General features: G+C 47.7%; 2 protein-coding genes across 2 annotated transcripts; both read right to left on the bottom strand.

Annotated features, from left to right (window-relative positions):
* Positions 1-780: 780 nt before the first annotated feature.
* Positions 781-3,504, bottom strand: N7525_002959 (uncharacterized protein; the record flags this gene model as incomplete). Its single annotated transcript, XM_002559581.1, has 1 exon — positions 781-3,504. One exon carries the CDS (start codon positions 3,502-3,504, stop codon positions 781-783), a length of 2,724 nt encoding a protein of 907 aa, XP_002559627.1.
* Positions 3,505-4,923: 1,419 nt separating this feature from the next.
* Positions 4,924-5,251, bottom strand: N7525_002958 (uncharacterized protein; the record flags this gene model as incomplete). The annotated part of the gene is made up of 2 exons (XM_061212547.1): positions 4,924-5,076; positions 5,174-5,251. The coding sequence occupies 2 exons, from the start codon at positions 5,249-5,251 to the stop codon at positions 4,924-4,926; spliced, it is 231 nt and encodes a 76-aa protein (XP_061069568.1).
* Positions 5,252-12,700: the final 7,449 nt, after the last annotated feature.

Raw genomic sequence — 12,700 nt, 5'->3', positions numbered from 1 at the left:
AACCTGATAAATCACGCTGTGCAGGCCATTTCGTTGTGCGGAACTCGAAATGGGGCGATGTTTAGATAAACAAGTACTGCATCACATTTACTGCGTCTATGACTGCCTCCTTTCTTGCTGCTCATGTCTAATTGTTGACATGCATGCATACATGCGATGCGTGCAGAGTATGCGTTTGTCTCTGTGCAGACTGAGCATTTGCCTACTTTGTCTCGCTTGTCATTTTCGGAGGCTTCATATACAGCCTCCTTCCCAAAGATTCATATCACATCTTTCTTGCTCCTTCATCCCCCTGGTAGCATCTAGCCTCAAGAAATAGTTGAACATCTAACCAGTTATGTGGCGTTGGTATGTCTTGGAATACCCAAAAGACCATCCCCTCATAATAAGTAACTTGGCCAGATATCGCTACCACTACTCCGGGGGAGTGTGTTATGTCTTACCATGGACACTTCAAAAGCTATGCTCGAGGAAACCGGCGTCACACTCCTGCGTTTATGAACAGCCGCTGGCTGGCTGAGAATGCAAGGTGTTGATCCGCCCGTCAAAGTTCTGTCTAGTCATCAAATTATAAGCATCATTTTCCTTTGACGGTGTGATGTGGCCATCCTCGATATTTGGATGAAGCCCTTATACGAGTTCTCTAGTGTTACATATGAAGGCGGAGATGAGAGTACGGACTTTACGAGGAGCACCGCAAATACATTTGGTAGGTTTCATTCACAGTCATAAGCTATGGAGCCATAGGACTACCAGGTGATTCAAATGGATAATCCTTGATCAGCTCTGCCACCTGAATTTACCCTCCTGCAGGGTCTTCACGACACCCAAGGGTATAAACTCTCGATTCACAGCAGCGAGGCCACCATAAGTACGAACCATCCCTTCGTGATATAACTCCGCAACCCATTTCCAGTAGGGTGTCATTTCCCCATAGAAATGAGGGATAGAGGCTGCAGAGGCCACTGAACGAAGGTATTTTTTCTCCATGTCAAAGCTCCCAGTCAGAGCCACGTTCATCTCACTCGGTACATGGGTCAGCTGCTTGTACACGCGCACAAGAGAGGGACTGAACGTCTCTGGATACCGGGTGTAGTCTTCCAGGGACATGAATGACTTGGACTTGCCGCTCCATTCGCTCCATAACTGGCTGCTAGCATCAGGACCGTCCTTTTTGAATTTCTCTTTGGCCGCCTCGTATTTTGCCTCATCCCTCAGCGAGGCCTTATGAAGGAGCTTCCCGGGGGTCTCTTTGATATTTTCACGCATGGCGAGCAGTCTGATGAAGGGATTTAGAAGCCCCAGGCCACCGAGTTCAATGGGGTAATAGAAGAATCCATCGGGCAGATTGTTGACATCGAAACGATCTGCGATCAGAGTACGCAGATAGTCGGTGACACCATTGATTTGATCCGACGGAGTTTTGTCATTTGCGGTTTTGTTGAAGAGTGTGCGCTCGATGCGGCTCAGGGTGGAGATGGCCATGTCGATATGGTCCCGACCGAAGCAAATGGCCGGTTTTGCAAAGTTGTTCGTAAAGAAGCGGCCAAAGTAGCTGTTCCATGCCTGTACCCAAGCGAACACACTTTTGCAGGAAGAAAGCTGCCGTGAAAGCTCTTCAATATGCTGGTCCACCTGGGCCTGGTCGATGATGAATCTCTCTTGCTGCGCATCCAGAACCAGGAAGCCCCAACGGATATCACCAGCGGGAAGGGCCGACTGCAGTGGACTGCAACCCAGACCCATCTGCACAGTTCCGGTCTTCTCTGTGTTGAACTTCAACCCCATCACCTGACTGAACTGCTCCATTGCCTGCCATGCCTTGACGCAAGTACTCTGTGCGCCCCAGAACCAGAAGTCATCATGGAGCCGGTATAGAAAGGCGCCGTCGGTAGCTTGGTTGACTGCATAGTCCATACAGAAGAGAACGGATTCTCCGAGGCAATCACCCAATGTATGACTCATTGGAATGCCACGCTTGCGGGTTTGAACAGAGCCCTCGGCTCCATCTTGGGCAAACTTGAGCGGAGCTTCCAGGAACACTACGAAGAATTTGATCCATAGGTCAGAGACTCCAAAGAACTTCAGCACGGTAAGCATGGTGGCGTGGGGCATTGAAGGGCCGAACCACTCAAAATCCGACCGAATTGCGGTAAAGTCCCCCCGCTGATGTTTATGGATGATAGACTCTGTGATCAGGAGGTGGAGAAGAGAGTGCTTCGTATCCAAGGCGTTTTTTGATTTGGACCCCTCGTCATCATATTCGCACGCACCTTCGACGTTTGAGGTGGGTAGTTGGCTCATGAAATATTCATCGGCGTATGTGTCCTTCCGAATCTCGTTGATATTGCCAGAGCCCGAGTTGGCTTCTGGGCCAAGGAAGTACTTGCGCATTTCCTTGTGGTCTTCTGGGATATCCTCATGCAGGACCTTCCAGGCGTTGGAATTTAGGAATCGCTCAAATGTCTTCCGCAACTTCACAGCCCACATTGTCCCGATGTACTGGAGCAGAAGGGCGTCGAGGAGGTCTTCGTCCATGAAGACCCGGTATTTACCATTGAGCTGGCGGCGCATTTCAACAGGAATACCATCTGAGTCTCCTGTCCAGGTCCAGCTATCGAGTGAGGCCATGCGCATGTTGAGCACATCTGCCACCTCCTGGACTACCTCATTGTTCCGCATCAACTCTTTCAGGATGGCTGTCTTTTCGTCGCCGAGGAGATCGGTCTTGAGCAGTGCCCGGGAGACCGATTCCAGTTCGTCCACGTTGAACCATTCACGCTTTGAGGACAGGTATGTTTCAAACGATTGGATACTTGCTCGGAGATCCTTGAGTGCCTGTCGAGAAAGTTTGGTCTGGGTGAAAAGATCATTGAGGTAGGACCGGATCGCGTCTTCGTTGACATGGGTCGCAGGAGTAAAAACCAAGGACTCCCAAGTCGCGCGTTGCTCGTGCATTTCTGCCCGCCCAACGTTTTCGAAGCTTTGATCGGAGTCAGCGGACTTAGTGTCTGCAGTGGAGGTAATGCTCCCATCCAACTCCGACAACCACTCTGTAACCAACTTGCTGTAGAAGGCACCGTGCTCATGCTTTATCTCAAGATATCGCAACTCCTTCTCGAGTTGAGTGACACGATCCTGTAGGGCTGCCTGAGAAACAGAATGGTCGTAGCGACTTTGTAAAAGAAAGCGACGAATGTTCGTATGATCTTCTGGCTGCAGACGACCGACTCCACGTGAAGTGAGTGTGTCCTCCGATTCCTCATCTGAGGAATCGGCATCTAGATCTAGGTCATCTTTGTCGAGCGAATCCTTACTGTATCCTTTCAGGCGTGAGATTCCATCCAGCAAAGCCTGAGCACGGGTGCGCAGATCTGGCGCCGCGTTGGCAACTGCAAGAATTTCGGTTTTGTGCCGATCAAATAGGACGCGTTGCTTGGAGAGTTCACTGATTTTCGTAGCAGTAATGGACTTGAGAGTCTGTGGAAGAGCTCTGTTTGCCATAATGATGTTGGCACTTGAAGAATGTGAGGGGAGATTCCACCTTATGAGGCAGAAAAAGAAGGTAAATTAATGTTGATGGTTTGACATTGAGAGTTCGGCGTTGAGAGCTGAAATGTGGAGATGATATGCGGTGGGGAGCGATTTAAATAGGAGCGGCAAATTCATCTGGTGCTTTCACCACTGAGTCACATATGAATCATTATTTTGGGGGAACTAGGCAATTCTATAATCTCAAGGGAAAAACAAAGTCGGCCAACTGTTTGAGGTTAGCAATGAAGTGGTGTATTTTGAGGCTGAGATCGGGCACCTAAACCGGTATAGCATCAACTGGCCAACATATTATACGGATCTGTGTCTTATGGGTTCAATGTTGTCGTTTGGATGTCCCTTCGTGTGTCACTTTTGGTGTCATTCTATATCTTCTTTTTTGATATCCTTTGCTATTATATATGTGGAGACTACTCCTACCAGAGGAGAGTGAAGGAGATGAAGTCACAACCATTTAAACTATCAAAAGCAAGGCATTTATATGTCTTACCGTGCAACTAACAAACAGACCCTCAATCTATGACAAAGCCCTTCAGATAACAACGGGCAGGATGTGCTAGAGGGTCTCAAAAGGATGCTTTTGGCTATTCAATCATAGACAATGCATGCTTCATTCAAACCCTAAGGACCTATCAGATCACCGTGAAATAGCAATGGTAGAGGGAAGGAATCTACAAATACCCATCAATATGACGTCTCTGTCACGACACGCACTATATATATCGGAGCCTGGAATATCTGAGCGTAACGCTCAGATATAGTGGTCTTTTGGCCTAGTGTGTAACTCGCCAGTCCAGGGGCAGGTTGTAACAGTCTCCAATATATCCTAAGTCAGCCAAACCAGACCAGACCAGATTATACCAGACAACGCTCGTTGTCTAGTTGTCTAGTGCCGCTATATAATGCGGACACAGGAGCAACTAAATAAGCGTACTCACGTATCTACAGAACTTCCAAACCCCTTCTCACATTCTCCCACCCGGAGGAAACCATGACTTATTTGGACAAGGAGAGGTCGATGCACAGCTCTCTAAACGGTTGTTATTCGAAAGCCTACTTATTTTTGAGAGATTATCACGGGGTTACTTTTCCATAACAGACTCATGGATCCTCAGGATCTGGATACCATAACTCATTGCTCATCGCCCCGGTTCAGCTCTTCATACCTTTGGGCTCTCACTTTTCATCGGGTACGTGACACAACCCATACCAATATGGCCTATACTAAAAGCATATAGTAATCTGTACCTCACAAAACCGACATCGCACCGTGACCGGCACCGGCACCCGGCGAGCGATGCGTCGATTGCCAGAACCCGGTCGACTCAGATATGCAGATAATGGATTCCAGCAGTCCAGCAGATGGTGAGATCACGCAGTACGGTACTCGGTCATCCACACTCTCTCGTCGACTGTCTCTGGATGCAGTGCCCGACGGCTCTGCTCAATCCTGCGTTGCGATCCGCGGCGTTTGTGGTCAGCCGCCGAAACGAAGTTGATAGGGCTTTCTGCACCTGCCATCGACTATACCAATCCTATGAAGTCGGGAAGACTTCAACAACGGGTTTGAAAGCAGGGACTATGCTCTGGAAATGTTGCGTCTGCGCGAAACCTTTCGTACCATGCCCAAGTCCCTGTACACAACAGAAAATTGCGAAGGTCGAATCATCTCTGTGCCGCGATATTCTGTGCGAAACATCAGCAACAGTGTTCGATGACTGGCTGGCTACCCTGGGTAGACGAAATCGTAGCTTCACGAGGGTTACGGAGGGTTTAGGACCACCATAAGAGACAACCTATACACCAACCGTGATGCCGTCGAGTGATTTTGCATACTTCGCATTCCGAGGTATGTTATTGGTCCCATCGACCTTACCATATCCCCCGGTGGTCCTGTTAATATCCATCCTTTCACCGACGGAATGACTCTAGTAAGCTACGTCATATCTAAGTCCCATTAATATGGAAGTGCGTTAAAACGAGAGAAAATCGATACAGCGAAAAGCGCTCTTGACCGAGGAGCGGTGAAGAAGAAAGGAATCCTCATTCGGCCCAGTAGGACTGCACATGTCAAAGCTCCGGACACTATTGGTGCGTTGTCAACTTCAGCCCCAACCAGTCGGAACATGGAATAGCAGTGCTGGGTCGCAAGATCAAGGCATGCGGGAGGACCAAGGCTCCTCAAATCACGACTGTTCCAAACCCAAAACAGGCTCCAAGCAGGTGATTCAACCAATGTATCTAAGATGTAAGAATGAACGTGACCATGAATGCCTCTCTGAGTGTCTATTGCATTTCACTCGTGAAACTTAATCTACGACGCCCGTGAGCACCACAAAAGGACGTCCGCGCACAACAACTTTTGTAGTAAGCAGGTAACTTGGCGATGTACTATGTTGTAATTACCAAGGTACTTCGGCAATGCCCCGAAAATAGAGAGGCTGAATGCAAGCAATGCATTCCTTGCACAGGGGTGCCCTGAGCCGCTCCTAAGAATAGACAACGGTGTTCAAAATCCACACAAAACCGACGAATACCAACTACAGCCCCCTGTATGGATCGCATGTTACAGTAATACCACTCGTCGCGACAGCAACATAGCCCGTGAACAAGATCCACAGTTGCAACAGGTTTGATACGCCTATCCAGCCACTGTCCCGGGCAGCCCTAAAGGTCCAAGGTCAAACCGCCAAGACTCGCGTACCAAGATTCGCTGGCAACGGCTCCCGAGCGACCCGTCGTATGATGCGAATAATACACCTCAAACACGCGAAAAGTAAAAAGATTCTCGTGTTTGAAGCCGCGTAGTCGTGTTAAGTGGACCCTCACATGTTGGGGCTTGACCCTGATCCTTTACTGAATTGCCGAAGTGGGCTGAACGGCCTTCGATGAAAATTCTGGAAGCCACGTTGTCCCACGGGAGCTGGATGTGGGGGTCATTTTCGAGATTTCAGATTCCGAGATATGGAAAGGCGTTATTTTTAGCACTGGATCTGCGACAGGTAGATGTCTCGCGTCTGCTTTACATCCCGGGTGTTTGGAATATGGTGCAATGTGGATGTGTGGGGATGTGTGTAGAACTGGTAGAGGAAATGAGTGCTTCGGATAAATTGATTTGACGTATACAATATCGACCGTAAACTTTGCCGCGGGATGTTGGATCTCGTTTAGGAGTAAGCACCAGCTAAGCTGGCTTTGGAAACGGGCACGTTGGCTTGTGACGGCGTTTCCGGGGGCATTTTCCTGGTTTTGCTACCTGCCCCACTGGGGCTGATATCCACTGCTTCAGAATGTCAGCTTCCTATTCAAGCCATCAGCGACTTTTACCAATCGCGAGGCTAAGATCAAGTCAGTATGGTGGGGATTTCCTTTTCTGAAAGCCGGAGCCGCTTGGTACCGGTCGCTATTGTGATATGGGTCCGCAATATCGGTACGCGAGAGATATCCAGCCACGATTTCCAGCATGATGGGTAATCGAAGGCTGGTGGATGCGACATGTCCCAGGTATGTGCTGAGTGCAGAGTACTTGCGGGTGATTTCCCGCTCTCCCGCTTTGCCTTAGGTATAGTATACATCATGTAAAAGTATTGCAAGATCTGGGAAACATAGGTCTACCTCCCTTGGTATCCGGATCATGGCCACGTATCTGATCTCCCTACTCGTATGACCTCCTGCCTCCTATGAAACCAGTATTCGAGACGCCCGGAGACCGTGCATGGAATCACATAGGCTGTATCCCATACAGGGGTGATATGGAGGTGATTGCGGAATCTACCCCGGCAAGGGAACAAGGCACCGGCTCAAAGACTCAACCCCGAGCATATCAACTGTAAGACAAACCATGGCGCTATGCCGGTTGCGGGATAGTTTCCTCTGAAACAAGGTATCATTCTGAACGGGACCGGGACGAGTCGCAAAGTATGATTCTTGTTACACGATCAGTGATAGTGATATGCGAGCCACAGGCGCCCTATGATACTGTTGCACCAATCTCGTCGGATACGATGGGAACCTTTATTCCAAGTTGAGTCACATGCACCTGCAGAATGAAAGAGAAAAGGCAAAAGAAAAAAGAAAAAAGACTCACATTTGCCTTCCTGCAGTCGGAATCAAAATGTGCTATGGGGGGTCGACAAAACCCAGTGTTTAGCTACAGCCGGGCCGGTGATTGGAGGCACTGGTTCTGACAACGGAGATAGCCCGGGTGTGTCGTATCAAAGGGAGAGGCCCGAGGATGGTGAGATACTTTCTTTGAATGTTTTTGTTTTTGTTTCTTGTTCTGTTTCAGTGTTACCAACACAGCCTGGTTTGGTTTGCTTATCAACCCGGGAAGCATCGAAGACGCATCGAAGGAGCGGGACGAGGCTGAGCTGAAAGTGGCTGTGGGCTAAGACGAGTGGGGGATGTCTGAGACGTGTCAGTCTCTGCGATGGCTTTCTTTCTTTGGGTGGTAGTGGATAGTATCGTTTTGGCATGCACTGTCATCCTTCAAAGGTAAAGGCCTGCCGATGTGCATGCGTCAAAGCGGGGTACTTCGTTTGCCTAGTTCGGACACTACATTTGGCCGAGTACTTCCCTTCGGGTGTATATTGTATGTCCAGTAGGTACTTAGAGAGAGTGGCCATTTCTAGCAAAGTCATAATCAGAATACCACCATGACGTGCGTGATATGACCGGGGAAGAAAGTATAGGCGAGACAGGGGGTGATGGAGCAACAACCCTGGCTTCAATGAGGCGCAACGGTTCCATCCCCCTGGGTCTGTATAATTTGTTCCTGAAATATGGGAATAGATTACTTTGAAAGACATCTGGAGTCTACATCGTTACTCGTACTCGGTAACTCTGTTCGACAAGTGCTATGATACAGAGCATAGGAGATTGCATTCTCTAACCTAAACATTTGAAATGTTACGTCGGGACAACTATATTATGTGATACAACATAGTCGACTACTCCATACTCGGGAGGGGAGGGGAAATACTACAGAGTAAATTGCCGTGGAATGGAGATGACAAGCCCCTTCCGTTCTCTCCTGAAGATCAGACCCATAGCTCAGTTTTAGGACACTCAAACTCCCGTTTTGTCTTCTTAATTAAGAATGGGTATACCCATATGCCCCTGAAACGGACAACATCAATGACCTTCTCAGATCCCGGCCAGCTTCGCGCTATAACATCTTACAGGAGTTACCAAGTTCGGAAGGTTCCAAGGAACATTCGATGTACAACATACTGTTGTACCTGACAACAATACTATTACGGTACTGGTACCAAAACCATTAATACTGTATCGAAAAGAATTTCTCGCGTTGCGTCTTCATGATGTCATCACAATGATTAGCTATTCTCCTAAAACGGCCCCAACGTTGGAATTGCACAGGGGATATCGTCATCCAGTTAAATAATGAGATATTCTCTCATGTAGAAGAACATTAACTTGAAAGAGATATATATACACATAGTTTTTGGTTTTCACTTTTTTCTATTAATCCAATCACTCTTTCAGAAATGACCCCGGGGAATACTCAAGCGCAATCAATCATAGCCCCATAAAATCAAAAAGGGCACAAAGAGAGTTTTTTCGCCGAAGGCTTCGTCCTATAGGGGAAGCCGTCAAAAGTGGGGTTATTTAGGGCTGTTGATCGTAGCAAGGAGCGGATGCGAGATTGACTGGTAATTGTTTACATGCACATCAAAATTGGAATGCAGACCCCTGCGGCTGGCGGGCTCACGCACCTCTCTCCATGGAGATATGGCGCCATTCACAATCTTGCAGATTCTCTGATATCAGAAATCTCTTAAGAGAATACCTATATAGGTAATAATGACGTGAGTACTATGTTACCGTTACTGTAGGCTGTACCAGTAATTTTGACCTTCCAGAAGGAAACGTTGGAAGGACCCCCTGAGCGATGTCATATATAATACACTAGCTTGTACGATGTACTCCATACAGAGCGAACGACCCTGTCAAGTGGACCTCAAGTCAAGCCAATGGAAGACCCTAAGAATCTTGGAAGGAAAAATGGTAAGACATGCGTTTCCCCCATACAAGTACAATATACTACCATGTCCATCCTTTTGAGGTCTTTGAGCAGTGAGGTCCGAACCAAAATATAGGATGATTGGGTGAGAATCCTCAAATGAGACAGCCCTGTATCCGCCAGGATTCTCGAGATGGCCAAAGCAACCCTATTGAATAACGTCTAACTGATCACAAGGAAATAATTGCATGTAATCCACTCGATTACCGCCCATCCTGATACTAGACTGCAAATCGTATGTCGCACGTCAGAGCTGAAAAAAAAAAATATACCTGCGAAAGCGTGGCATGATAGCACGGTTCTTCACGTACATCTGTACCCAGTACGGAGAACAACACAGGCAAATGGGGTTTGATAAACAACTCCCCCTCATCATCCCGTCTGTATCCCCCCTAGTCGGGTCCGGTGGGGGTCTCTCACTGGCTGACAAGTTGAACTATGGATCACCTGAGGCCCAGTGATTAGCGGTCAGGATGTTTTGACCCGACAAGAGATTATCGTGTTGCTGTCATCGGGGAAGAGTGGCTGCCACGAACTCGCAGATCTTTGCTTCAGCCACCGCTCTTTGTCTTTACTTCGTTACTGGGTGGGGTATATTGGGGCTAGTGAGGAGAAACGGCATCTCTTTAATTATACCTAGGTAATGTGGGTAAATTAGGACACTGATAACGCGGTCTGCTCTGTATGGAAGAACTTGTTTTGCTCTATTTTGCTGTTCTTGATGTTGCCCTAGGGAACTGAGGGGATTCTTTTCCTAACCCGCCACAACCGCCCAGCACGATATCACGTTGATAGCGCACAGATGATGTGTAGGAGACACTGTCAGCACTAAATCAGCTCTAAAATGTAGTCTTGAAGTTGCGTGTCTACTCGGGCATATGAGTCATTTCATTCTAGCACGGTATTTGTCGGGAAAAAACAAAGGAAATCTAACAACAAAATGATAAAAGCAAAAAAAGAAATGACGTCTATTGCCCTTTTTGGATAGTCCTGTCTTCCTATGAATGCCCGGATATTGCGGCGCATAAAAGCCTCAAGGTGAGGGCCGTTCCGAGCAAATTAGGAAGGTACGCGGGGTTCCTAGGCACCCGAATAGATAGTCGCCATGAGGGGAATACCTGAGGTCAGAACAAGATCCCTGTCAGGAGTTGCTAGGATGATGCGGCTGTTAAGACCAAAAGAGGCTAACTGTCGCCCTTGGATGACGCTAAGTTCATTCAACAGCCCACCCGGGTGACGTGCAGGAGCGTAGGATCAGGAGAGCAAAGCCTGAGGGGTGCCGAGGAACTTCAATTTTCTTTTCTCCGGCTGTAGCGGCAGAGTTGTGAATCGACATAACCAAGGAAATGGTGAAGCACGGCATCGCCAGCTCATCGTCCAAAGACTTGCGGGGTTGACCTCAACCCCGCAGATGTTCCTATGCTTTGCGGCTGGTCACCCGCCGCATACAGTCTGTATCACTCTGTGCCTTGAAGGACAGGTACGAGCAAGCTGAGAGCTAATGGAAAAACGATTAAGAATACGGAGTATGAAATAGATACTAAGCCATGGGAAATGCGGAAATAGGGGCCTCGTAGGGCGAAACAAAGGCTCCTAATAACCTAGGATTCCTTTTTTTATTTTTTCCTCCCGAGTGTTCGTGACAAAACAGAAACCTCAAACTCCCCGACGATCTGCTTTTGCTTTTGATAATCCACACCATCTCCCGAGGTCCACCGCTCAAACCGTTTCTCACTGCCACATCAAGCACCGGTTCAGGGATGACATTCAATTGTCAACATTCCACTATAGATGACGATGTACTATAACTTACACAGACCCTATCGTGAATGTTATGGTGTACACTGTACGATTTTCCCATTCCTCCCCACCAAGGTGTCAAATAGGAGGAAATGATGATGTGCGTCGTGATCGACTCACTGTATTTTGTCTCGGTGCTTGGGCACAGATCCGCGCCCGACCAGTCAGCAATGAGCACAAACACAAGGAGAGCACAACACTAGATATGTGTATCACAGAACAGGAAAGTCTAATGGAATCTCGCGACCAAAACGCAGGAATCCGAAGGCTCCGCATATCTTCCCCGGACCACTCGGTCGGTGCTAGGAATTTCCCAAGTAATACAGGTAAAGAATGACTGTTACAGCCGAACTACTACTAGTAATAATCTCGATATTATAATACTAGCCTAGTACGGAGTATGCTGTCGACTAAGTTGGCGACGTGGGGGAACTGGAGCCCGGCGGTGTCTCGGACTATAGAAGTCTGAATGAAATAGACTGCTATTCGTGTATCCACCATCATCCACAATATTTCGGGACATTTTGTTATTATTAAGGATTCTGAATAAAGAGAAAAGGGAGATCCCCCCCCTTTTTACACGAAATATCCAGGAGAGTCTGTCATAGGTAGATTGTAGGGAAATTGTAACTCCTGTCCCTTTAGGGCTCTGCCGTCCAACACACTTGAAACACAGATCGACCCCGTTTGGCCGATAGCATTCCCCAGGAATTCCAAGGATCGTCCAATGATACCGAGCAACGGGTTTCCGTCTGGCAATCATTCCGCATCGTCATCTCGTGGTAGGCAGCTCTGTATTTTGATAGGCACTTGGGTATTGAAGTAGTACCTAACTGTAAGAGCATGCCTGAAGCGAATGAGCAATTACACCCTGTTGGTATAGTATTTAATCATTTCAATGGCCCTCGCTTTTTTTCTCTTCTGCTAGATAATTCTTTGTTACTCTTTTCTTTCTACCCTTGAGATCTCAGCCTCATTCCCACGGATTGTGGCTCATATATACACTGGGTGAGTCTTCCCAAAAAAATTGCCCCAACTTGACCATACATACCTATAATTTCTCTCACGTCCACATCACGACTGGAATATCTGCAGTCGCAGTTTGAATTCAATGTTAAATGTGTCTTTCAGTATCTAACCCTGCTTGACCAGAAAAAGCAAAGAAAGAGAAGAAAGAGATCGAAATTACACCCTTCAACTTGGTATTACCAGTATTGTATTATTACTGGCAATACCGGTATACAGTACACCATTTCCCATACCGCATCCTCCGTCTATCGTAAGTACCCAGTACCCACTGCAGCT

Source organism: Penicillium rubens (genome assembly GCF_028828025.1).
Source record: "Penicillium rubens strain IBT 27055 chromosome Unknown utg000002l_segment0_segment0, whole genome shotgun sequence".
Classification (NCBI taxonomy): Eukaryota; Fungi; Ascomycota; class Eurotiomycetes; order Eurotiales; family Aspergillaceae; genus Penicillium; species Penicillium rubens.
Note: the sequence above shows the minus strand (reverse complement) of the source record. Positions and strands in the feature narration are given on the sequence as shown.